This window comes from Phocoena phocoena, chromosome 1, assembly GCF_963924675.1.
Source record: "Phocoena phocoena chromosome 1, mPhoPho1.1, whole genome shotgun sequence".
Taxonomy (NCBI): Eukaryota; Metazoa; Chordata; class Mammalia; order Artiodactyla; family Phocoenidae; genus Phocoena; species Phocoena phocoena.
In genome coordinates this window covers 103,240,304-103,267,677 of record NC_089219.1, presented here as the reverse complement: position 1 = coordinate 103,267,677, position 27,374 = coordinate 103,240,304, and the positions used below count along the sequence as shown (strand labels likewise).

General features: G+C 46.7%; 1 protein-coding gene across 1 annotated transcript in view; it reads left to right on the top strand.

Moving 5' to 3' along the window:
• Nucleotides 1-27,374, top strand: part of IGSF3 (immunoglobulin superfamily member 3) — a 58,004-nt gene that overhangs the window by 296 nt on the left and 30,334 nt on the right. The window contains exons 2-3 of the mRNA XM_065892785.1: nucleotides 16,706-17,083; nucleotides 24,780-25,190. Of these exons, the coding sequence (XP_065748857.1) occupies nucleotides 16,706-17,083; nucleotides 24,780-25,190 (789 nt within the window). The remainder of the gene's footprint in view (nucleotides 1-16,705; nucleotides 17,084-24,779; nucleotides 25,191-27,374) is intronic.

Sequence of the window (27,374 nt, the reverse complement as noted above, 5' to 3'; positions counted from 1 at the left end):
GAATAGGTAATGCAATTAAAAAGGGTAGCTTAGGAGGTAGACTGTGCAGATTGTCTGCTTCTCACCCCATTCCCCCCAGAGGTCACCGGTGTTCTCGGTTTCACATGTTTCCTTCAAAAAGTGTTCTCTCTCTGTGTTGCTGCTGTGATGCTGACTGTGGACTCCTGCTCTCTGGCCTCCATTTCAGCCTCCACAGCATAGGGTGGGGTGGGGTGGGATGGGATGGGGGGTGGAGGCACTTCCCTAGCTGGCACCTCCTCTGCAGACCAGAATCTACCCACCTTTGCAGGAAGGCAGGGCCTGCGGGCTCAGGGCTGACTTCAGCCCTGGATTCTGTTCAAGCTTTTCTGAACCTGGAATTTTAAATGTTGCTTCTTAATTCAGGTCAGATTCCTCTCATGGTGGTTCTTCATTTCTACTTTGTATGGTTTCTAAGTGTTCTTTTACTCCCAAGGTGGTGATTCTGATATTTGGTTTCATTCTATCATTTACATGTAAAATTTCCTGAAAGAGGAAAATATATATAATTAGGGGAGTCCTGGGGCTCTGAATTTTGGTATCACAAAATCACACAATCTGAAAAGGGACTTTGAGGCTTGTCTAGGTGTTTTGCCTTTTGTGTTTTTTTGTTTGGGTTTAAAATGTTTTTTAAAAAAGCTTTTATTTTGCATATAGGGTATTCAGCACTAGACAGGAAACTAAAATATTGTCTAAAGCACCCCCCGCCCCCCGCCAAAAACAAAAAAACAAAAAACCCAAACCAACTCTGCTATACTTCCTGGGAAGGATGGTGACCTGCTGAGATCTCCCAGTTCCCTGGTGCAGGCGGTGGAAGTACCTGGCCCAGCTCTGGACAGGAATGCTTGAACCCGGGATATTCTAGATGATCCGAGTATGGGGATGTTTGGTGCTGTGTCCAGGCTTGGGGCTGATTTCTCCTTAGCTGGCTTTCAGGGGGACAGATTGCAGCTGAACTCTGCCCAAGACCCGAATGCAGCTCCTAGAAACCCGAGGCTGTGTCTGCAGTGTGCAGTGTCGATCTGTAGCATTCGAGTCTATTTTTTCTCTCTGCGTGTCCACAAAATTCATTACTTTACAGTGACCCTGTCAGGGATAGCTGCAGTGAAGAAATGCTCCACTCCAGTCCCAGGGCCTCATACTTCTGGAATTTTGCCTTGGCAAGTGAATCGAGTACTCTGTAAACGTGCTAATGTCACGGTCCCTACCCATGGGGAGTTAGAACTTTTTCAAAGCCGCTTTCTATCTGTTGCCTCACCTGTTCCTCACTGCAGCCCTTTATCTTTCTGGATTTGGCTGGAGGTTCTGTAAAAAGCATTTAAACAGCAGCTCCTTTGCCCCCCAAAAGTGCCCCCCATGCCCTGGGGCCTGTTCTCTTGGCCCTGCAGGTCTGGTGAGTTAATCCTGTCGGACAAGGGCAGCTCTGAGTTAATGAGTACAATCTCTCTTTCCCCCCCCCTTGGAACATGGATTTTTTAAAAGTCTTTGCTAACTTTGGAGAGACAGAAATATATGGCTGAAAAAGGATTGCGGGGCAGGATTAAAAACTAATCCTTCAGCGTCCACGTGCCCATTTGTTGCCTTCCGGGTTTGCTCTCCGTCCCAGCTCCGAGGGCTCCTCACTCAGCATGTTGTGTGGTTAGTTATTCCACAGTGGTCTTGAAAGTGGTTTTGGAGATGCTGTTTCAATCCTGGAGGATGTGTCACCATGCAATGACAGTCTGCTGTGCTGAGAGATGCTGACAGCCCCTGCCCAGACCCACACCGGCTCCACATCTCATCTGGCCAACACAAAAGGCAACTGATAATTCCAGTTCTCAGCACTAGGTGGGCTGGAGACCTTTGGGGATTGTCATCGTTGTCCGGTATTTTCAAGGTGCAGCTCTAGCCAAGCAATAACCACAGCCATATCATCAGAGCCCTCATCACTGGGATCATTTTCTGTTTTGAGCGTCTTGGTTGTCTTTCCTCTCTTTCCTCTATCAAGCCTTCCTTGGTTAGGTTGCGTGAGTCTGGAGTCCTTGGTTGCTTTCCAGGGATGGGTTCTGCCCTTGTTGACTTCTGCTATGTCTTGACCTTTGTGGTGACGATACCCATTTGGGAGCTGCGGGGTCTGCAACTGATGGAGACTTGGAGGACTGAATGCCAAATATTTGGGAGCAGCTTGGAAATTAACAGTCTTCTGGCAACTTTCTCAAACGGATCAATGGTTTATTATGACCTCTGAGGCCCCTCTTGTCTGAGTGCTTGCTATCCGTCAGTTGTGTGACTGTTCTCTGTTCCCTCTGTCCTGCCAAGGGCTAGCTGGAGGAGATGATTTCTCGCTGCACGTGATGCGGTGGTCTAGAGAGCTGGATGGGCCCAGGGAATAAATTCTCAGTCCAATGATGACATCATCCACTTCCCCCTAAGCCTACCCCTCCTCTGTTTCCATTCTTCACGCCATCCCCCCCCCACTCCAGTTGCCTAAGATTTGGGGGTTGTTCTCGACAGCTCCCTAGACACCCCCGTGCACTCTTGACTGCTGATGTCATTTCCTTAGCATCTCTCCTGCCAGACCACACCCCCTCCACCCCCTGTGCTCTGCTCTAGTTGGGGCCTCAGCAGCTCTCATCTGGATCACTGCCAGAGCCTTCTGCTGGGGCCCCTTTCCCAACATTCCTGCCAGAACTATCTTCCCGAGACCTGATTCAGAAGATAGATAAATAGATAGATAGGTAGATTTCCCCTTATTTACACCCCTCAGTGGCTCCCCATTGCCTGTGGTCCACGGGCCGAAGCTTCTTTCGCGTGGCATCCAAGCCACACCCTGATCCGCCCCTTTCTGCTGCTTCCTCTTGGTCTTCCTTTACCCCTCAGTTTTCCCCTCACCTGTCAACGGCAAACTGCTACAGCGCTCTGGCCCCTCTGGCTCTCTCCTGTAGCTCTGCGCACACTCGGGTTGCTCTGTGCTGAGATCCTGCGGTATGCCCTCCTGCCGTCACCCAGCAGGCATGCCCACTCCTCTCAGTTAAAACCTGGCTCAAGGAAGCTCCTTCTCTGAAGCCTTTCCTGACTTCCCCTGGTTAGAGGGCACCCTTGCCCCATGTCCTCCAAGCGTCCTTGACCGCGCCACGAGCACGTTGCAGCCTCCATTTACACATCTATCTCCCCCTCCTAGACTGTGGGGATTTGGGTCTGCGCAATGCCTGGCAAAGAAGAGCACGATATATCAGTATTTGTAGAATGGATGAGAAAGGAGCTTGGAGTCAGAGATTGTGGGTTGTGGTGCTGGCTCTGCATCTACCAGGACACTGAATTTCTCCGAGCCTCAGTTTGCTCATCTCATCTGTGAAATGGGGACAGTACACTTTTCTTACGAGATGGCTGTGAAGTTAAAACGAGAAGACACCTGAGAAAAGGCTAGTGTGGTGCAGATTCGGCGAGTGTCTGGAGCCGAGCAGGGACTCGGTCCCTATTGCCCACTTCAGCTGACAGCTGGGGAGGAAGTCTCAATTTCGGGGTGATGAGTCTCATGACCACCTTGTGCTTCTGTCTCCTCTCAGAGAGGGCTTCTCATCTTGCCCCTATTTCGGGGTGTGTGTGTGTGTGTGTGTGTGTGCCTGGGGGTGCCTTACAGCAGGAGGGCTGGGTTTGCCACCAGGGGGCAAAGGCGTGTGAACCCTCCTTACTTTGTGGAGGCCTCGGCAAACGTTCAGAACCCAAATCCTGTTTGTCCAAGTTTCTCCAGGGCCTTGGATGGTATGCCCGCTTGGCTGTCAGTAGGGATTGAGAAACGGCCCTGTGTGGGCTGTCGTGTCCTGGGCCCTGTGTAAGTCAGCGGCAGCCTGCCTGTTAATGCCTGAACTTCTGCTTTCTCGGGATTTCTCCAACCATCTGTCACTCAGGTGCCTTCTCTGTTGTATCCTGGAAGGATGATTTTCATCAAGGTTCATGGTATCTGATAATGCCGTGCCGGGGCATCCAGTTGGAAGAAGCAGGGGAGATGTGTAAGAGAGATTAACCTGGAATTGAAAGTTTAATAACTTGGAAAAAAAGGAGTTTTAGGGAAGTGACTAAACAGCTTTAAAAGAATGGAGATGAGGTCAAACCTGTTCAGCCAGGTCCTTGAGCAGTAGGTAGCTCACATAGAAGGCAGCTGATTAAACACGGGACACGTCACGCACTTGCTGGGCCACTTGGCCAGTCTGGCCCCAGCTCATTTTGGCAGCCCCTTCCCTATTTCACATCAACTCCCTCCGCCACTTACACAACCTCTGACTCATCTGCACCAGAGTGTTCGCCCCTCTTGACTCCTTTCTGGGGGGCAGTGAGGAGGAAGGTGGTCTGAGAAATGACTTAGGACCATTTGTCCTCGTTGGAGGAGTAATCCACGCAGAGTGCAGAATGGTTGGAAAACACTAAGTGCAAAGAAAACAGTCACTTGTTACCTTACTGCCTTCTAGCATTCTCTTGTGTGTTCGCTCAGAACTTTCCCCACCCGTGTGTGTGGGTGTGGGTGTGGGTGTGGGTGTGACGGGGGGTTCTTTACAAAAACACGTTCAAACCCTTTGCGAGCCTTTTCCTCCTTTAACTTAGTAATGCGCTTTCAGCAGTGCTGGTGTTCCTCGTTGTTTTTCTCTACGATTTGTAATGGCTGCGTAGTATTTCACCGCGCGGGGAAGTGCTGTAATTTATGTAACCGAGTCTCTGGGAATGCCCCAGGGGTGTGTGGCTCGTTCTTCTACCCCCCTCTGGAAGGTTCCCGTACTCTGCGCCAGCACAACCCTCCACGTTCCAGTACTGTGTCCAGACTACCCCGCTCAGCTCTCCGCTCGGGGGTGCTGCAGATTTAATCTCTGCCTCCGCGGTCCTGTCTTCCGTGCCCGTGTCCCCCAGTAGGAACAGGCAGGGCCCACTGCCTATCACCTGTTCACAGTCGTGCTCGAGGCATGTTCCTCTAGCTGAATTGGGAGGAAAAGATGCAACCCCAGAGTTGCCCACAGAGGAGGGCAAGGAGCAAGAGACTGAACCACCAACAAGGAAAGTCAAAGCTGAGAGACGAAGAAGGGCCACGGATTGCTATTCTGAGTTAACACGTGCCTGGGAAAATCCCCAGAAGCCGTGTCCGTGCACTTGACTCTTAAGTTTTCGTTGAGTGTAGACATTGGTACTTAATTATTACTGGCCGCCCACACTCAAAGCAAAGCGGCCCCCTCCTCGGGTGGTCCCTGCTGCCCTAAGTGGTTGTGTGCCAGGTCATGGAGTACAGATGCCCAGCCGGTCAAGTCTGGCTGGACCTGGGTGGGGTGAAGTATGCATCCTAATTGGCCCCCAAGTCTACAGCTTGGGAGGGCTGGTTAAGAGTTGCCCAGTCATTGAGCTTGCTGTCTGGGTAATTAGCGCCAAGAGACAGAGCGGGGAGCTGCGGGTGAGTGCAGCGGCGACAGTAGGCACGTGTAGGGTGCGTTTTCGGAGCCCAGAAACTGAGGCCAAGGGCAGAAAGCACATCCCTGAAGGGCGGAGTGGAGCTGTCTGTGGGGAGGGTGCCTCGGTCATGCAGGTTTTCCAGTTCTGGGCCTTCCAGGGCTTAGCTGTGCTGTGGTTGTACTCTCGGGTTGCTCTGAACCTCCACTCTGACTTGTACCCCCTTCTCCACCCTCCTCCCCAGCACACACTTGAGCTAGTTGAATGGGCTCAGCTTCCCGTGATTATCTGTTCACCGTCCAACAGGGCGACCCGCGTATGTTGGAGATGGTTGTAGTCTAGGAGAATGGTCATCTCTGCTGCCCGCCCAGCTGCTGCCCTTACTGTCCTATGCGGCCAACCCCAGCTCCCAGAGCCACCTGTCCTTTCCCACAGGAAGCTGGCCGGGAACCTCTGGAACCAAATGCGGGTGCTCAGGGCTTTTCCTCACCTCAGGGAAGTGAGCACTTGGAGCCAGTGCCCTGCTGGAGTCATCGAACTCATTCACCCATCCATCAGCAATGTTTACTGAAGTCTCTCATAAGCCCAGTGCTGGGCTCTGCCCAGGGCTGCACAGAGAGAGACACAGTTGGTCACTGTCTAGTGACTCCAGCCCTGAGAGTCGCTGTACGGCCGGGGGACCAGAGGAGAAGGCTCTGGGCAGGGGCCTTGGATGGAGTTGAGAAGAGCATTTGTGTTTTGCACAAGGAGGCTTACTGGGTCAGAGCTGGAGGGGCTACACCTGGAGTGGGAAACTGCTCTGAGGGCCCCTGCAGACAACCCGTTCAGAACTGGGCCGCCCCTTGGCAGCAAGGCAGCCTCCACTTTCTAGCTCTGTGTCTCCGAGGCTTGGGTGCTGAGAGGCAGAAGCGGGGGGCGTGTGTCAAGGACCCCTTCACGTCAGGTCTTGTTCCTGATGTCACTGGGGAAGCCCTGGAAGGTCTTCTGCTTCCTTCTGCTGCCCAGAGAAGCCCTTTGAGATTGTTCAGGAAGGACCTGGGCTCAGTGGTCCTCTTCCTGATGGGACTGGCCAGCTTCCAGAAGAAAAAACAGGACGGCTGAGTGTGAGGGCAGCCGCGGAGGAGTTGTTCTGCCCCGTGTGCCGGGAGGGTGGGCAGACAGTAAAGAGACTGTTGTAAAGCCCAGCAGACACCTCTTGACCTGGCTCAGAATCTGGAGCAACCGAGACATCCTAGGTCCAGAAATGCAGCCTAAACGAGCAGCAGTGGCAACAGTCCTCAAGTGTACGCTTGTGAGAAGGACCAAGGCGTTTGCTGGTTCTGAGGGATGGTCCTTTTCTAGAACTCACTGTAAGCTTGTGGCCCCTGGACTTGGCAGGGACTGCTGTGCCATGAGGCCGCCTTCTTATTAAAAAGAATCAGCCTGACACTCAGCCCACTTGTGTTATTTTTGAGACCGGATGGAAGGAAACAGTGGTCAGTAGATCTAGGGTAACTACAGCGAGATCATTTACAGGCAAGTAATGTGACTCTTTTTATCTTTTAATTTTTTTTCCCCTCTGGGAAACAGAAGGCAAATACTGGTACTTACATTCAATTATGATCATCTTCCATTGGATTTGCTGCCTTGAGTCCTGGTGGAGCTGGGAGACGGGTCCATCTCATAGCCATGGGCATGGTTGGCAGGGCTGCAGGACTCCCCCTTGGCTGCCTGTCCTTCCAGATGTTGCTTCCATGCCATTCCTAGGTTGGGGGTGAGGGGGAATACGGACGGGTAAGGAATATTATGGGCTGGGTAGGACTCTGGAGTGTTATCCCTGCCTTTTCAGGGAAAGGAATGGATGGTAGTGGCAAGAGGTGAGTGACAGGAGAGGAGGGGCTGAGGTGGAAGAGCAGGGAGGTGTGGTCTTTGGGTTGGTCCTCGTGCCAAGCACGTCATGGGATGAAAAGAGCCATGGACATCCTGGAAGTGCCCAGGTCTTCCCTATGGTTTAAATAGTGAAGGAGAGGAGAGCTGGAGGATTTCATAAATTCAGGTGAGAAAAGGACAAGAAATTGAAGGCATGTGAAAAAAGAAGGGCTTGTTTGTTATAGCCCCCACGCCCCCCCAAAAGAAAAAAGTAAACCTAAATATCCACCAATATGGGAATAAATAAAATGGGGTGTCGTCCTGTTGTGGAATACTATACAGCTGTATAAAAGGAAAGACCCAGAATTCTATTCAATCTCAAAAATGTTGAGGAGGAAAACTAAGGAACATTTCTGTATGAAAGGATGATGTTTACGTTAAAAAAATGCTGATCAATAGTGTATATTTTCAATGGCTTTATATATATATATAAATATATATTTACCATATATGTATATATATTTTTTCCTTTTTTAAGTCAGGAGTGATCCATCCCTAAGTCTTAACTGTACCAATCTCTGGGGAAAGGAGGGAAGCAGGATTCTAGCTAGTAGTCAGAAGAGATTAAAAGCTTGTAATATTTTAACTAAAAATTTTTGTCTAAATCAAGTAAGTATTAGAATGTTTAAAAAACTTTTGAAGACATAGTTTAGCAGTCCTCTAAGGTGGCAGCTTCAAAATCTAGTAATGAGTGAATTAGACAACAGCTCAGAAGCAGGGACCCAGCCCAGGGTCTTGGTAGCTAAATGTCCTGGGATGGTGAGGCACCTAGTGACTCAGCGGACATCATGGAGATCAAAGTCAGTTTGGGACGAAGTGATTTATTTGTCTGCAGCCCTCTTTGCTGGTTCTGGAGCTGGTAGTCACACCTTAGAAGTAGCACCAGTAATTTAACATTTATTCATCATTGTCTCTAGAACATCTCTTTTAGGTACCACTAGAGATTTAAACTAAAAAAAGAACGAAGGATTAAATGAGTGATATTTTTGTCCTTGAACTTAAAACCAGGTCAGGCCCTCATCTTGTCTCACCTGACTGTTAATTCGGTCTCCCTGCTTCCAAGTCTTGCCCTCTACTCTGTCCTCCCCCTGCCACTCGAGTGATGATTCAGAAACGCAAATCTGATCTGTCTCCTACTTGCCTCTTCTCAGCTGCCCTGGTCCCAGAGGAGGGGTTTGATTTTTATTTGCATGACTTTCAGTGCCCTTTCCCACCTGGCACTGATGTGCCCCCCAGTCACGTGACAAAAGAGACCTTGGCAAACTTCTTGCTAATCCTGAGACATAGTACAATGTTTTCACATGGCACGTACCTCACCTTGCTTCCTTCAAGACCCAGTTCAGATGTTACTACCTCTGTGAAGCCTCTTTGTCCTTACTTTCTTCTTTTGAGAGGTCTTAACCTTGCACTTTGCACCTCACTGCCATCACATCCTGTTGTATAGTATTAATTAGTTATGAGTATTTCTTTGGGGATTGTCAACTTAGGATAAAACTACGTCTTATTCATCTCTCCTTCATGGTTTCTGTGCTGGTCCCCTTCATATAATAGGTATTCAAAAAATGTTGGCTGGGGGCTTCCCTGGTGGTGCAGTGGTTGAGAGTCCCCCTGCCGATGCAGGGTACACGGGTTCGTGCCCCGGTCCAGGAAGATCCCACATGCCGCAGAGCGGCTGGGCCTGTGAGCCATGTCCGCTGAGCCTGCACGTCCGGAGCCTGTGCTCCGCAACGGGAGAGGCCACAACAGTGAGAGGCCCGCGCACTGCAAAAAAAAAAAAAAAAAAAAAAAAAAATGTTGGCTGAAAGTATAACACATGTTCTAGTTACATTTGTTGTGTAACAAATTGTTTCACAGCTCATTGACTTAAAATAACCATTTTATTAGGCTCACAGCATCTGTGGGTTGGAAATTTGGGCAGGCACTGGCAGGGGTGGCTTCTCTCTGCTCTTCAAAGTTGGGGGCCTCGGCTTAGAGGATCCCAAGACTGGGAGGCAGCTCACAGCTCAGGCCTGGAATCACGAGGGCTGGTTCCTGCCCTTGGCTGACTACTGATTGCGAGCTCTATTGGGGCTGTGGACTGGAGCGCCCTCTCCATGTCTTGGACTCCCTCACAGCATGGCAGCCTCAGGACTTCTTCCGTGGTGGCATCAAGTTGCAGAGTGGAAGCCGCATTGCTTTTTATGGCCGAGCCTTGAAAGTCACACCATGTCACAAACCTGCCCAGATTCAAAGGGAGGGGTATAAACTCCATCTCTTGGTCACAATGCAGAGGAGCGTGTGGGACAGGAGATATTGTTATTGCCATGTTTGGAAAATACAAACTGCCGTGGTTGGTGTGTGGGAGAGATTAGTTCCACAGCTAGAGCTAATATCACTTACAACTACTGCTACAACTACAGTTGCTGGCTTAATGCATATTGAGCACTTATCGTGGGCCCGGTCCTAAGGGTTTAAACTCATTTAATCCTTCAACAATACTGTGAAGATTATATTACTTTACAGATAAGGATGCTGAGTCACAGAGAGGTTAAGTGACCAGCCAGGGTCTCCAGCTACTGCCTGTGCTGTGAGAGGTCAGAGAGGGAGAAGCTTCCAGAATTAGCTCCATCCTTCAGGTCTGCTGCTGTGTTGTGCCACGGCACATATCACGTGGGTGTTGATGGCTATTTCAAGGGATGTTTTTGATGGAAGTAAGGACCTGGGTGCAGGTCTTTGTGCTCGTGGTCTGGGGAAGCTGAGCCATGAGCTGTCCTGGCTCTGTGGCTCCCCCGTGTGTGTGGACCTTGGTCAGGCTGCCCCTGGAAGGCAGTGACATTGACCTAACGGGGCCTTCCTTGTTAAGGTGTTTTCCATAGTGTGGGTGTCTCCAGCCTGGCTTCGTTGACATATTAATACACATACCTTGCTGTCCCTGATTGGGGCCCAGCAACTGCTGGCTCTTGGTGGTAAGGGCCAAGCTCTGTGTCTGTCTGTCCCCTGACCCAGAAAGGGATCCAGTGAGGATTTGTTTTAGCTCGTGCCCCTACTTGTCCTCCCTTGGCTGAAGGCTAAAATGTGAGAATCCCCAGCCTTGTCACTGGAGTGGCCTTCCTGACGGCTCTCTTGGGAGCCTTTCCGTTCTGTGAGGCCCTTAGGTGGCCTGGTTTCCGCCCCATGGCTGGTCTGTTCGGCATTTTTAACACGAGACCTTGCACACCTCCCCATGATCGTCTTCAGGACCGAGTTGACAAGGAAACCCAGTGGGTGGTTTATCCTCACTCATCACTGATATTCACCAGGCACCTTCAGTGTGAGCCACAGACTAAGAAAACGATGAGCCATGTTCTTTGTCATGGAGAAAGTGACTTAACCTGAAAAACCATTTCCTCCTCTGGTAAATGTGGCTGTGATGAAATCAACCTCCTTTACTGTGAGGATTAAATGAGATGACGCGTGCAGAGTATGCCTGACACACTAAAGAGCTAATTATTATCCTCATTCACCTTCATTTTAATAATACTTAAAAAATACTTGCTTATTTTTAATACTTGCTTATTTTTAAAAATACTTGCTTATTTTTAAAAATGGTAAAATAGAGGAAAGGAAAAGAGAGAGGGAAAAATCATTCACCATTCAGATTCAGCCCAGTGCCATTAATGTTTTGTTTGGTTCTTTTTCTAGGTACGGTATTTTTTTTTTTTTTAACATAAATGTACTGTGTGTGCAGTTTTGCATTTTTAACTGAAATTCAAACGTTAATCTTCTCTTTCATGCTTTTGTATTTAACAGAGATTTTTCCTGGTTTTGGATTACTATCTCACGTTGGTAGAAACAAGATGAAGTTTTAAAATTTTCACTTGGTGACTTTCACAGTATTATCTGATCTCTAGGATTACCTCTGAGATTGATATATAGTGCATTTACATTATTCCCATTTTAGAGATTAAGAAATTTACTAGTGTGGCCGAGGCACATGCAGAATTCGTAACAACTGTGTGCTGTTTGAGCTCTGAGGATTATAGAGGTCACAGCTGGAGCAGGAGATGTGGAATGGTGAGCTAGATCCTTCTGACACTTTGACATGCTCACTTATGCATCTTGAACTCAGAAATTGGATCCCGTGCTTAGAGATGTGTGTCCCTGAGCCCAGGCATGTTCAAAAAATGCGTGGGAAGCTGTGGCTTTCGCAGGCGCAGCCACACCTCCCTGCTCACTAACTCCTGAATCACATTGCCTCTAGCCAGGTTGTCTAGGACTCAGCACGAAGGAAAAAGTGGGCGCAAACTTGGACAAGCAATAGCTTGAAAAGCTAGTGAAGTGATATCATGTGTTTATGGATTACAGACTGCCAAAACTAATCTGAAAGGATGTAGCCTTTCCCACTGACCGTTTATTGTCTGAATCAGTGATGCTTAATCTTTTTTTCTGGGTCTTGAATCTCTTTATCTTTTGAAGTTTATGGACTTTTTTTCTAGAAGAACACACACAAGTGCATGTAATATAATTTTTCTTTCGATCTTAGGACCCACAGGTGTCTCTATTAGATACATGTTGGTACAAAACGAATTACTCCAACACTTAAGACTAAAAGAACAGTAAATTCCTCAATTTTATTGCAAATGTAAAACTGCTCTTAAAATAAAATTTGTCCTAAAATAAAAATCTTGATTGGAGAAGCTGTGTTCTGCTAAACCAGTAGTTACCGCAATTGTGAGTATAATTCTTAAAGCAAAACAAAACAAAAAAACCCAAAACCAAACCAAAAAAAACAACAGTTAACATTTATTATCTCTCACAGTTTCTGTGGGTCAGGAATTCAGGAGCATCTTAACCGTGAAACTCTGACACTGGGGCTCCCAGGGGGGTTCAGTCAAGATGTCATTTGGGGCTGCAGTCGTCTGAAGGCTTGGCAAGGGCTGGAGGAAGTAGCTCCAAGGAGGCTTAGTTATATGCTGGTTGTGGGCACTAGGCTTCACGTGGACCTGGTCACAGGGCTGCTTTGATGTCCTCATGACATGGCATTTGGCTTTCCTCAGGGTATGTGATCCCAGAGAGCACGGTGAAAACCCCAGTGTTTTTTTATGACCTAGCTTTGAAAGTCACACTCCATCACTTCTGCATTTCCTTTTGGTCACACAGGTCGGCTGTATTCAGTACATAGGGCAAGGTATGGGGGAGTAGCTTCCAGGCCCTCTCCAGGTGTGCCACCCTCCCAGTACATTGACCTGGAAGTGCTAATCCTGTCATTTAGGGTTTTTATCTGGGGCTGGAGGGCGGGGGTGTTATTACCTAGGCATGATTGATTAAATCATTGGCCATTGGTGATTAAACTCAACTTCCAACCCCTTTCTCCTCCCTGGACTTCAGAGGGTGGGGCTGAACATTCCAGCCCTCTCTTGAAAATATCTAAGGGCCCACCTTGAATTACCTCATTAGCAACAACTTCTGTAAGGTCAGAGTCTCCTTGTGAATAACAAAAGACTCTATAACTAAGGAAATGCCCAGAGTTTTAGGAGCTGTGGGCCAGGAAGGAGGGGACAAAGACCAAATACATAGTCTTTCTTGTTACTTGGGCTTGGCTGCTTGCTGCTTGAAAGGCAATACAAGAGACACATGTTGGCTGGAAAGGAAAGGTTGCTCTATTCAGGAGGCTGGCAAAACCCAACTCCAAGATTCTGCTTGACCCTGAAAGGGAGAATCATTTGCGGAGGGGGTCAGAGTCTTCGTTATCTTCCACTGTTTGCAGACTTTGTTTTGATTGGTTGGTGGTGAAGTAACAGGCCAGTGCTCCAGGAATCTTCCACCTGGGTGGGGACCTTAGTACCTTCAGAAGAACTCAAAGGTATTGTTGATGTTTTTGTCCTTGAGGAGGAACCAGGACCCTGCCCCACGGCTGCTCCTCCTTAGTTCCTGCATTCCTTAATCACTTGCCATTCTATTACCCAGTATTTTCTTTCTCGTCCTTTTCTTTCTTTGTTTTTTTAAGAGTCTCTTTTCTTTTCTAAAAAAAATTATTTTTTTGAGATATCATCGACATTTAACATTATATTAGTGTCAAGTGTACAACATAATGATTCGGTACTGTATATGTTGTGAAATTGTTACTGAACCAAACTCAGGTCTACTTGCTTGATGCACACAGCAAAGCCAATCTACTGACACTGGGTTGTGGTGAAGGAAGGTACAGCGTTTATTGCAGGCGCCTAATGCGTAAAAGACCCAAACTCCCCAATGGTTGGTTTGTTTGTTTGTTTGTTTTCCGGTACGCGGGTCTCTCACTGCTGTGGCCTCTCCCGTTGCGGAGCACAGTCTCTGGACGCGCAGGCTCAGGGGCCGTGGCTCACGGGCCCAGCCGCTCCGCGGCATGTGGGATCTTCCCGGACCGGGGCACGAACCCATGTCCCCCGCATCGGCAGGCGGACTCTCAACCACTGCGCCACCAGGGAAGCCCGGGGCTCTGTCTTTTTGAAGGTAGCAGCATCTAGGAAAATGAGATCCGGACAGCAGGGGCAGTGCCAGGAGAAGGAAATGGGGAATGTGGGGTATAGAATGGGAATTAAACTGCTGAGAAGAAAAAGTTAATTTCTATTTCTATGTTAAGGTCCACTTCCTAAGAGCAGCATTATTTTTAAGGGTCAGAGGCCCTTTGTGGGGTCGGAAGGGAATGCAGAAGGCATTTAATAAGCAGGTGTAGCTGACAGTGTATGGTTAAAGTACAATCTAGTCTCTATTTATTTATTTGTCACGACTGTTTATAACCGGCTTCCAACTCGGACAAGTTGTTTTGACCCTGATGCCCTGGCTCATTCAGGCCACTTAACACTGTTTACCTTTCAGGGGAATAATCTAGTGCTTTTGTAAGGTCTGTAAATAGAATGCAGTCTAGGTGAGCTCAGTATTGCATCATCATAGCCAGTATCTGATGGGCCTCAGCTGCTTTCTTCTGCCCATTCACTAGAGGAGAATGAAACTTTCTTGACCCAAATCAGCAAAGGGAGGAGCTCAAAGCTATTGAGAGTCTTAAATCAGGATCTGGTCTTTAATTTGGGCACCTGGCTGGCACTCTGTAGATAAAGACATCTCGACACTGCTCTGCATTAGAGTTTTTAAAACTCCTAATGCCCAGGCTTCTGCACACCAGACCAGTTACATGGGGTGGGGCCTGGGCCCTGTTTTTAAAGGTCTCCAGGTGATCCCAGTGTGGGTCTAAGGTTGAGAAGTAGTGCCCTACCAAAGATGCTGGCTGGGCCTGACCTGCTTGCAGCCTTCTTTGCAGCGGGTGGGGCGTGGTTGTGGCTGTTTTGTCGTAGAACGTTGAAATGCAGGGAGACCTAAAAGTTACGAATGTAGTTACATTGTTTTCAAAGTTCTGCATCTCTGGAGAACTGCAAACATTTGGTTCAAGTGTCATTATATACATATATATATATTTGTAAATTGTTGTAGGACACATAGTAAAAACGTTACACACTAAATTTTAACATACTGAAAATAACTAATGAGCTGTCTTCTCCATGACCTTCAATATAGTTGTGAATGCTGTCAACCAGAATGTATCACGTAAATTCACGTACCACCTTCATCTGTTGATTTGCCACCTCTCCCCACCCCCCTTTTCACTTTCCTTGCTTCTGCTGCTTAAGCCAAGGTGGGGTTCCACGTAAAATTTTGTTTGGGAGAAAAGGTTGTGCACAAATAAAAGTTTATAAGCCACAGGCCTTTCCTTGTAGCGTCTGTTTTAGATTAGATCAGCTTGCTTTGAGGCTCAAGCATCCACCGGGCTGGGCTTAAAGTTGCATCCTGCTAGGATTTGAGCTGTCCCGGCTGTTCCCCAGCTGGATCCACTGCAGATAAGTTTAAGCTGGAGCAGCCGTGATTGCCTTTTGGAGGGAGAGTGGGAGAAGCTTTCATGGGAGTGGGAGTGGGCTGCAGCTGTGGGTGGAGGTGGGTGACCCCACAAATGGTGTCATCGTCGAGAGGCCACTGGCGTGTCCTTGAGGGATCACTGGCCAAAATCCTGTCCTCTCTGGATCCAGAGCCACAGAGTATTCCAGCCAGGAGGGGCCCTAGCTAGCAGCTCTTTCTTAAGGACTAATTATGGGCTAGGCCCCATGCTAGGGGCTTTATATATGTTATCTAATTCAGTCTTTTGATAACTCTACGAGGCACACATGGTTATCCCTATCTTACAGATGAGAAAACTGAAGCTTGGAGAGGTTAAGTAACTTATCCAAGGTCACAACTAATCTAATAAGTGACAAAGCCAGCATTGGCACACGTGCTAGTCCACGCCAAAGCCTTCTTACAAATCATTTTGTGGATGAAGAGATCAAGGTACAAGAGAGGAAAAGCAGCTTGTCCAAGATGGCACAGCCAGCTCCAGTTCCTGGCAAAGCTGTGACTAGCCCTCCCCTGCTCTTTCTGCCACAGTGCTGTGCGCCCCCTGCTGTCAAGGGGAAGGCCACAGGGGTGTGCCCCCCTCCCACCTTCTCAGTGGCTCAGGCAGAATCAGTTGCGCTGGCATGGAATGAGTAAGCAAACTCACTATATTTCCCGCCCCTGAGTCTGCGAGGGGAGACCATGTTAAGAACATGGAGAAGGCAGGCAGAGGCCAGGCGGAGACGCTTATCCCAGCCAGAAGGTGGGGCGGCCGGTGGTGAATCAGAGCTCAGTCTCCAGAGCAGCCTGACTTCCTTGTTATGGTGGGGGGGGGGCGCCGTCTGCCCCCATCGACGGCGTGTGGGCATCTGGGCGTCAGGGATGTGCGTCAGCCCTTTCCATTCCTGTTCATGTGTACTCCGAACAGCGGCCTGCAGGAGCTCAGCTTTGCCTCCGCATATGGAGGGAAGAGGGTGTAACGAATGCTCTACATAGTGTCACGGGAGTAGCTACCTCTTGCAAATAAGGGTGCAGCACCAAAGAAAGGGCCCCAGGACTCCCTCCTACCAGCCCTCTAATCAAAAAAGGAGCATTTATTTCGTTTCAGCCAGATTGCAAGGCGGTTGGTTTTATTTACTTTCCTCTGAATTTGTGCCAAGGATTCAACTTTTCCTGCTCATTTTATTAAAAACTTTATAAAGGGCATTAATAAATAGATATAAAACTGCCGCATAAATGACAGAGGGACTAAATGAAATTCCCAAGAGTCAGCCATTGAATAAGTAACAGAACCATGTCCTTGCGTGATCAAATTCCCATATATGCAAATTAGAGACAGTGCTTTACCACAGTGTTTTAATTAATATTTATAAATCAAAGAGCGCCTCAGAAAGGGCCAGTAAGCTACTTATATTATCACCATGTCACACGAATAACAAAACCTTTGAACATTGCTGCCTGCTTTGCATTTTGGTCTGAGAAGTAAGTGAGCCTGTTGTGTGTGTCTCCCCCACAGGGGTAGTGTCAGCACAGCGGCAAGTCGCCGTCCAGGAAGGACCCTTGTACCGCACAGAGGGCTCCCACATCACCATCTGGTGCAACGTCAGTGGCTACCAGGGGCCTTCTGAGCAGAATTTCCAGTGGTCCATTTACCTGCCTTCCGCCCCTGAGCGCGAGGTCCAGATTGTCAGCACCATGGACTCTTCCTTCCCTTACGCCATCTATACCCAGCGTGTCCGCAGCGGGAAGATCTACGTGGAGAGGGTCCAGGGGAACTCGGCTTTATTGCACATCACCGATCTCCAGGCCCGGGATGCTGGGGAGTATGAATGCCACACACCCAACACCGATGAGCGATACTTCGGGAGTTACAGTGCCAAGATGAACCTCATGGGTAAGGAGATAACTGTGTTCACATGGCTGCTGTTCTGTCTGAGTGTCATAGTCAGTGCGAGCTGCTCTCATAAATTATCATAGACTGCACTGGGTGCTTAAACAGCAAGCATTTTATTTCCCAGTTCTGGAGGCTGGAAGTCCCAGATCAGGGTGCCAGCATGGTTAGTACTGGTGAGAGCCCTCTTCAGGGTTGCAGAGTACTGACTTCTTGTTGTCTCCTTACATGGCAGAAAGGGAAGGAGAAAGCTGTCTGGGGTCCGTTTATAAGGGCACTAATCCCAGGGACTTTCCTGGAGGTCCAGTGGTTAAGACTCCACGCTTCCACTGCAGCGGGCACGGGTTCAATCCCTGCTCTGGGAACTAGGACCCTGCATGCAGTGTGGTGCAGCCAAAGAAAAAGGTGGGGGGCACTAATCCCGTTCATGAGGGCTTCACCCTCATGACCTAATCGCCTCCCCAAAGCCTCATCTCCAGATACCATCACACTGGGGATCAGGTTTCAACACAGGAATTTGGGGGGGAACATAAACATTCAATCCATAACACTGAGTCACTTCTTTTATAGTGCAGTTTTATTTGACTTTAAAAGGAGAATCCAAAGCTCCCCAAATATTTTAGAGGTCAACAGGTAGCATAAGTGAACCAAGTTTGTGTGTTCAATTGTAACTAGTAGAAAGCTGAAGCTAAAACTTAAAGAAGATCTAATGCAGATGTTAAGAATTTCAGAGAAGGTTAACTGACCCTCGAGCGGGTGAAAGGGGATATAAAAATATAAGGCAAGGACATTTGTGGTTGATAAGCTGAAGAACTGATGAGGAACGCTAAGCAGGTGACATCAGCTGGAAGAGAGGCCAAACCTCTAAGAAACTATGGGCCTTTGTCTTTTTTTAAATTTTATTTATTTTTTTATACAGCAGGTTCTTATTAGTTACCTATTTTATACTATTAGTGTATACTAATACTATGTCAATCCTAATCTCCCAATTCATCACACCACCACCACCACCCCTCCCGCCACTTTCCCCCCTTGGTGTCCATACGTTTGTTCTCTACATCTGTGCCTCTATTTCTGCCCTGCAAACTGGTGCATCTGTACCATTTTTCTAGGCTCCACATATATGCGTTAATATACATATTAACACATATTTGTTTTTCTCTTTCTGACTTACTTCTCTCTTACTTACAGTCTCTAGATCCATCCACGTCTCAACAAAAGACCCAATTTCGTTCCTTTTTATGGCTGAGTAACATTCCATTGCATGTATCTACCACATCTTTTTTATTCATTCGTCTGTCGCTGGGCGTTTACGTTGCTTCCATGACCTGGCTATTGTAAATTAGTGCTGCAATGAACATTGGGGTGCATGTGTCTTTTTGAATTATGGTTTTCTCTGGGTATATGCCCAGTAGTGGGATTGTTGGGTCATATGATAATTCTATTTTTATTTCTTTAAGGAACCTCCATACTGTTCTCCATAGTGGCTGTATCAATTTACGTTCCCACCAACAGTGCAAGAGGGTTCCCTTTTCTCCACACCCTCTCCAGCATTTGTTGTTTGTAGATTTTCTGATGATGCCCATTCTAACTGGTGTGAGGTGATACCTCATTGTAGTTTGGATTTGCATTTCCCTAATAACTAGTGATGTTGAGCAGCTTTTCATGTGCTTCTTGGCCATATGTATGTCTTCTTTGGAGAGATGTCTATTTAGGTCTTCTGCCCACTTTTGGATTGGGTTGTTTGCTTTTTTAATATTGAGCTGCATGAGCTGTTTATATATTTTGGAGATTAATCCTTTGTCCGATGATTCATTTGCAAATATTTTATCCCATTCTGAGGGTTGTCTTTTTGTCTTGTTTGTAGTTTTCCTTTGCTTTGCAAAAGCTTCTAAGTTTCATTAGGTCCCATTTGTTTATTTTTGTTTTTATTTCCATTACTCTAGGAGGTGGATCAAAAAAGATCCTGCTGTGATTTATGTCAAAGTGTGTTCCTCCTATGTTTTCCTCTGAGAGTTTTAGTGTCCAGTCTTACATTTAGATCTCTAATCCATTTTGAGTTTATTTTTGTGTATGTTGTTAGGAAGTGTTCTAATTTCATTCTTCTACATGTAGCTGTCAAGTTTTCCCAGAACCACTTATTGAAGAGACTGTCTTTTCTCCACTGTATATCCTTGCCTCCTTTGTCATAGATTAGTTGACCATAGGTGTGTGGGTTTATCTCTGGGCTTTCTATTCTGTTCCATTGATCTATATTTCTGTTTTTGTGCCAGTACCATATTGTCTTGATTACTGTAGCTTTGTAGTATAGTCCGAAGTCAGGGAGTCTGATTCCTCCAGCTCCGTTTTTGTCCCTCAGGAGTGCTTTGGCTATCCGGGGTCTTTAGTGTCTCCATACAAATTTTAAGATTTTTTTGTTCTAGTTCTGTAAAAAATGCAACTGGTAATTTGATAGGGATTGCATTGAATCTGTAGATTGCTTTGGGTAGTATAGTCATTTTTACAATATTGATTCTTCCAATCCACGAACATGGTATATCTCTCTATCTGTTTGTGTCATCTTTGTTTTCTTTCATCAGTGTCTTATAGTTTTTTGAGTACATGTCTTTTACCTCCTTAGGTAGGTTTATTCCTAGGTATTTTATTCTTTTTGTTGCAATGGTGCATGGGATTGTTTCCTTAATTTCTCTTTCTGATCTTTCATTGTTAGTGTATAGGAATGCAAGAGATTTCTGTGCATTAATTTTGTATCCTGCAACTTTACCAGATTCATTGATGAGCTCTAGTAGTTTTCTGGTGGCACCTTTAGGATTCTCTATGTATAGTATCATGTCATCTGCAAACAGTGACAGTTTTACTTCTTCTTTTCCAATTTGTATTCCTTTTATTTCTTTTTCTTCTCTAATTGCTGTGGCTAGGACTTCCAAAACTATGTTGAATAATAGTGGCGAGAGTAGACATCCTTGTCTTGTTCCTGATCTTAGAGGAAATGCTTTCAGGTTTTCACCATTGAAAATGATGTTTGATATGGTTTTGTCATATATGGCCTTTATTATGTTGAGGTAGGTTCCCTCCATGCCCACTTTCTGGGGAGTTTTTATCATGAATGGGTAATGAATTTTGTCAAAAGCTTTTTCTGCATCTATTGAGATGATCACATGGCTTTTATTCTTCAATCTGTTAATGTGGTGTATCGCATTGCTTGATTTGCATATATTGAAGAATCCTTGCATCCCTGAGATAAATCCCACTTGATCATGGTGTATGATCCTTTTAATGTGCTGTTGGATTCTGTTTGCTAGTATTTTGTTGAGAATTTTTGCATCTGTATTCATCAGTGATATTGGTCTGTAATCTTCTTTTTTTGTAGTATCTTTGTTTGGTTTCGGTATTGGGGTGATGGTGGCCTCATAGAATGAGTTTGGGAGTGTTCCTTCCTCTGCAGTTTTTTGGAAGAGGTTGAGAAGAATGGGTGTTAGCTCTTCTCTAAATGTTTGGTAGAGTTCACCTGTGAAGCCATCTGGTCCTGGACTTTTGTTTGTTGGAAGATTTTTAATCACAGTTTCAATTTCATTACTTGTGATTGGTCTGTTCATATTTTCTATTTCTTCCTGATTCTGTCTTGGAAGATTATACCTTTCTAAGAATTTGTCCATTTCTTCCAGGTTGTCCATTTTACTGGCATAGAGTTGTTTGTAGTAGTCTCTTAGTATGCTTTGTATTTCTGCAGTGTCTGTTGTAACTTCTCCTTTTTCATTTCTAATTTTATTGATTTGAGTCCTCTCTCTCTTTTTCTTGATGAGTCTGGCTAAAGGTTTACCAATTTTGTTTGTCTTCTCAAAGAACCAGCTTTTAGTTTTATTGATCTTTGTTATTGCTTTCTTTGTTTCTATTTCATTTATTTCTGATCTGATCTTTATGATTTATTTCCTTCTACTAACTTTGGGTTTTGTTCGTTTTTCTTTCTCTAGTTCCTTTAGGAGTAAGGTTAGATTGTTTATTTGAGAGTTTTCTTGTTTCTTAAGGTAGGCTTGGTATTGCTATAAACTTCCCTCTTAGTACTGCTTTTGCTGCATCCCATAGGTTTTGGATTGTTGTGTTTTCATTGTAATTTGTCTCTATGTATTTTTTGATTTCCTCTTTGATTTCTTCAGTGATCTCTTGGTTATTTAGTTACATATTGTTTAGTCTCCATGTACTTGTGTTTTTTACGTTTTTTTCCCTGCTATTGATTTCTAATCTCATAGCATTGTGGTCAGAAAAGATGCTTGATATGATTCCAATTTTCTTAAATTTACCAAGGCTTGATTTGTGACCCAAGATGTGATCTATTCTGGAGAATGTTCCATGTGCATTTGAGAAGAAAGTGTAATCTGCTGTTTTTGGATGGAATGTCCTATAAATACCAATTAAATCTATCTGGTCTGTTGTGTCATTTACAGCTTGTTTTTCCTTATTAATTTTCTGTTTGGATGATCTGTCCTTTGGTGTAAGTGAGGTGTTAAAGTCCCCCACTATTATAGTGTTACTGTCGATTTCCTCTTTTATAGCTGCTAGCAGTTGCCTTATGTATTGAGGTGCTCCTGTGTGGGGTGCATATATATTTATAATTGTTATATCTTCTTCTTGGATTGATCCCTTGATCATTATGTAGTGTCCTTCCTTGTCTCTTGTAACATTCTTTATTTTAAAGTCTATTTTATCTGATATGAGTATTGCTACTCCAGCTTTCTTTTGATTTCCATTTGCATGGAATATCATTTTCCATCCCCTCACTTTCAGACTGCATGTGTCCCTAGGTCTGAAGTGGGTCTCTTGTAGACAGCATATATATGGGTCTTTTTTTGTATCCATTCAGCAAGCCTGTGTCTTTTGGTTGGAGCATTTAATCCATTCATGTTTAAGGTAATTATCGATATGTTTCTTTCTATGACCATTTCCTTAATTGTTTTGGGTTTGTTTTTGTAGGTCCTTTTCTTCTCTTGTGTTTCCCACTTACAGGAGTTCCTATAGCATTTGTTGTAGAGCTGGTTTGGTGGTGCTGAATTCTCTTAGCTTTTGATTGTCTGTAAAGCTTTTGATTTCTATGTCAAATCTGAATTAGATCCTTGCCAGGTAGAGTAATCTTGGTTGTAGGTTCTTCCCTTTCATCACTTTAAATATATCATGCCACTCCTTTCTGGCTTGTAGAGTTTCTGCTGAGAAATCAGCTGTTAACCTGATGGGAGTTCCCTTGTATGTTATTTGTTGTTTTTCCCTTGTTACTTTCAATAATTTTTCTTTGTCTTTAATTTTTGACAGTTTGATTACTATGTGTCTTGGCGTGTTTCTCCTTGGGTTTATCCTGCCTGGGACTCTGCGCTTCCTGGACTTGGGTGGCTATTTCCTTTTCCATGTTAGAGAAGTTTTCTACTTTAATCTCTTCAGATATTTTCTCGGGTCCCTTCTCTCTCTCTTCTCCTTCTGGGACCCCTATAATGCGAATGTTGTTGCATTTAATGTTGTCCCAGAGGTCTCTTATGCTGTCTTCATTTCTTTTCATTCCTTTTTCTTTTTTCTGTTCCGCAGCAGTGAATGCCACCATTCTGTCTTCCAGGTCACTTATCCGTTCTTCTGCCTCAGTTATGCTGCTATTGATTCCTTCAGGTGTATTTTTCATTTCAGTTATTGTATTGTTCATCTGTGTTTGTTTGGTTTTTAATTCTTCTAGGTCTTTGTTAAACATTTCTTGCATCTTCTTGATCTTCGCCTCCATTATTTTTCTGAGGCCCTGGATCATCTTCACTATCATTATTCTGAATTTTTTTTTCTGGAAGGTTGCCTATTACCACTTCATTTAGTTGTTTTTCTGGGGTTTTATCTTGTTCCTTCATCTGGTACAAAGTCCTCTGCCTTTTCATCTTGTCTATCTTTCTGTGAATGTGGTTTTCCTTCCACAGGCTGCAAAATTGTAGTTCTTCTTGCTTCTGCTGTCTGCCCTCTGGTGGATGAGTTTATCTAGAGGTTTGTGCAAGCTTCCTGACGGGAGGGACCGGTGGTGGTGGGTAGAGCTGGGTGTTGTTCTCAGTGATGGGCCTTTGGAACGTGGCTCTGAGCTGCCTGGGGCGCTGCTGAGTCAGGAAGCTAATGCAGCTGCAGGACCATGCTCAGACCTGAAGTGGGTCTGTGTGTCCTTTGGCTCCAGGGTAAGGAATTTTGTACCAGCTGTCTCCCTTGGCCCCTGGATGATGGAGGGAGGTGGAGGAGAAGGGAGAGGGATTTCATTGTGGCCGGCTCTGCGCCACAGTGTTTGCCAATGTGAAGGGTCAGAAATATCAAGGCTGTTCTGTTTTTCTGTCCACGTCATAATTTCCAGGCTTAATTGTGATAATAAAAAAACTAGAAATTAAGATTTCGACCCTTCACATCAGAGAGGGGATCATGTTTAGTCTCCGCAGGAAACTGCTGACCAGGTGACCACAGAGGAAATCTCATTGCTTGCCTGACTCATCCCCATACCATGGCTTCCTTCCAGCCCACGAACATGACACATGTTGACACATGAATAATATGAAAATTAAACCTACTAAAAAATTGAGGATGCTGCTGCTTCTCTCTACCACAACCTTTATTTATTTATTTATGTATGGCTGCTTTGGGTCTTCGTTGCTGCGCACGGGCTTTCTCTAGTTGCATCAAGCAGGGGCTACTCTTTGTTGTGGTGCACGGGCTTCTCATTGTAGTGGCTTCTGTTGTTGCAGAGCACGGGCTCTAGGCACATGGGCTTCAGTAGTTGTGGCACGCGGGCTCTAGAGCACAGGCTCAGTAGTTGTGCTGCATGGGGTTAGTTGCTCTGTGGCATGTGGGGTCTTCCTGGACCAGGGCTCGAACCTGTGTCTCCTGCATTGGCAGGTGGATTCTTAACCACTGTACCACCAGGGAAGTCCTTTTTTAAAAAAAAAAGAAGAAGAAGAAGAAATAACCTTCCTAGTGCACTGCACTGCTGACATGGGGGTGGGGTGGCTAGAAGGGAGAAAATGAGCAAGTTGTATAGAAAATGGGAAACTCGAAGTTCCAGGAACTCTTTTTGTTTGAAGTTCAGTGAGAAGCCAAGTTAAAATGTCTGGAAGCAATACTACCGTGAACAGCAAAATCTTATTTGACCTGACACAGAATTCCTTTTACATGTTATTGTCAGGGAGTTCATTTATTATATAAACTGAAATTTGACCCACTTTCTTTTAAGTCTACAAACATTATTTTACTTACGTATTTTTTTTATTGAAGTGTAGTTGATTTAGAATGTTTCAGGTGTATAGCAGAGTGATTCAGTTATACACACATATATTCTTTTTCAGATTGCTTCCCATTATAGGTTATTACAAGATATTGAATATAGTTCTCTGTGCTATATAGTAAGTCCTTGTAGTTTTCTATTTTATATATAGTAGTGTATATCTGTGAATCTCGAATTCTGAATTTATCCCTCTGCCCCCAAGTCACTTTTTATCTGAGTGTTATTGAAATATCAACCAGGTAAGTGTAAGCGCCAAAAAATTGCAGTCCAAATCCAAACAGAAAATTCGTTCGGTTTCTGTGCCATCTGGGGTCCTCCATGGCCACACAGGGACTGTCGAAGGCTGGCGGGTGGGAGCTCAGCCCCACAGGTGTAAGATCTGTGGCTTTGTGACCGTGTCCCCTGGCTGTTCCTGTGTTGCAGTGATCCCGGACTCCCTGCAGTCCACTGCTGTGCGCCATACTCTGCACAGAGTGGAGCAGGACCCCCTAGAGCTCACGTGTGAGGTGGCCACGGAGACGTTACAGCACAGCCACCTGTCCGTGGCCTGGCTACGGCAGCGGGGCGGCGAGAAGCCGGTGGAGGTCATTGCCCTGAGCCGGGATTTTGTGCTGCAGTCGAGCAGCGACTACGCGCAGAGGCAGAGCCTGGGGGAGGTGCGCCTGGACAAGCTGGGGAGCAGCACCTTCCGCCTCACCGTCTTCCACTTGCAGCCCTCCGACCAGGGCGAGTTCTACTGCGAGGCCACCGAGTGGATCCAGGACCCAGACGGCTCGTGGTACCCGATGACCCGAAAGCGTTCCGAGGGGACTGTGGTCAACGTCCAGCCCACCGGTCAGTCTCTCGTCCCCACTCTCTGTCTGGCAGGGAGGGTGGTCAGACAGGCTGTGCAGACCCTTCTGGCGGTTCTGCAAGTACTCGGGTTACCTAGGGCCCAGGTAGCCCAAGCCCTGACCTTCTCAGGCTGCACTCCCCCGGCCCCTGAGTCCAGCTGGGCTCTCGACCGGAGCCAAAAGCTATTGCCTGACTACCTCAGCTGGGCTGGGGGCGGGTGTTCCATGGGCCTTTGGTTCCCTGGCTTGGTTGGAAGGTGGTGGCGTGCCGTCCTGGAGCTGCAGCAGGTGCCCAAGGGCCTTTCCTTGTGTTACTGCTCACCTTCAGTGAGGGGCTGCCATTGTCCTGGTGAGCGGAGCTGTGGTTTGTGGGAGGTGAGCTGGGGCATCTGAGGCACAGGTGGGGGTCCCCCTTCAGGACCTGTAGTTTGACACCCCGCCACGCCACCCCATCCCATTTGCTCCAGTCACATGGCGGCGGTCTTGGTCTTTGCATAGCTTTCCTGCCACCTGGTCTTCTGCCATCCTAAGGGTGTGCTTCAGACTTACCTAATAGCACAGATTCCCAGGCTCTCAGGCAGTGCAGATTCCTGAATCAGCCTTCTGGGGTGGGACCCGGGAAGCTGGATTTTCAGTACACTTCCACTGTCTGTGCTTTGTCAGGCAGAGCTAGAGGTAAAAAGGGCAGAAGCGACTCTCTGGACATCTAATGGGCGTGAGGGCTTTTACGAGAAGGGTTGGGCTCCCGCGCTGGGAGCACTTTATCTGCTCTGTAGGACCCAGCGCATTTAGCAGCTTCTGGAACTTCCGGTACTAAACCTACAGAAGGCACTTTATTTCATATTTATCCCTTCCCTTCCTGGATGGTGTTAAGAGCAGCTTCAAAAGTCTGGGCCAGATTTTAAGTCTTAGCGCTTTCAAATTAGGTTGCATCAGTTAATCTTCTTTATTTTGATCTTACCAATTTGGAATGAGGATTTTTTTGAATTTGCCCAGCAAATGTATCCAGACGAAGCCAGCAAAGGGAAAACTAGGTGAAAAAATAGTTGATGACTTCACTCCGTGTCTGTGCTGCTCTGGTTCAGTGGTTGCAGCCCCAATGCTGCCCTTCTCTTAGTTGATTTCAGCCGACACTTAGTAAGTTTCTGCAACGCTGCAGGTGTGGCGATAGGCATCGGGGATTCAGAGATGAATAACGCTTGGTCCCTGCACTCGGGGAACTACAGATGTGAAAGCCAGTGGCTGAGTGAAGTGTGCCCTGGGAACATGGTGAATGTGAAGTGTTCTTGCAACAATGTTTTCCCTGGGTGGGGTGGTTGAGGAAAATTCAGGAAAACCAACACATTTGGTGACTTGAGCTGAGCCTTGAAGCTTGAGCAGACATCAGAAGGAGACGCAGAAAGGTACAGAATTGTTTGACCTGCTTGGCAAGCACAGAGAAGTCAAGGGTGAGCAGATGTTGAGTTCCGGATTAGGAGTGGTGAGAGGAGATAGGAAAGGTGGCCTGAAGCCCACATGCTAGAATGTGAGCTTGGCCTTGACCCTGTGGTCCGAGCTGAATCAAGTTGTTCTCAGAATCTTAGGAGTCCTGTAGAGGTGCCTGAGCGCTCGCTTGTGGGTGGGCATGTGTGTGTGTTCATGTGTATGGGTGCATGCCATGGGGTGCTTGAGGAGGGCGTTTGAGGGCCGCGGTGTTTCCCCTTTGCCTGAACCAAATGTTTTCTGTACTGGGCAGCAAAAGACTTTGTATGAGGAAAGGAAGGGCTGCCCGCGACCGCCCTGCCTGGGCATAGCTTGAAAACCACTGCTGCCAACATTTGGAGGAGGGAATAGAGATTTTTAAGCAGAGAGTGACACAGTCAGGCCTGGGTTTTAGAAGGGAACAACCATGGAGGCCACCTAGTGTTGACTAAACATGTTGGGTCTGAAGTTGGGAGACCAGGTAGGGAAGGGCTGATAAGGCCAGGGCTAGCTCAGTGGCAGTGACCTAGGAAGCGGGCAGTGGGTGCTCGAGGCAACAGAATGGAGAGTATTGTGAAAGGAGGAATCCGAGGCTGGGGCTTCGGGGGATACCTGGAACTGTGATAAGGAGGGATGAGGCAATGTGCCAAGTCTTGCTTGAGAGCCTCTGCTTCCCCTTCAGTGGCAGCACTGGGTGTCTTTGCATTTGTTCTTGTGAATTTTG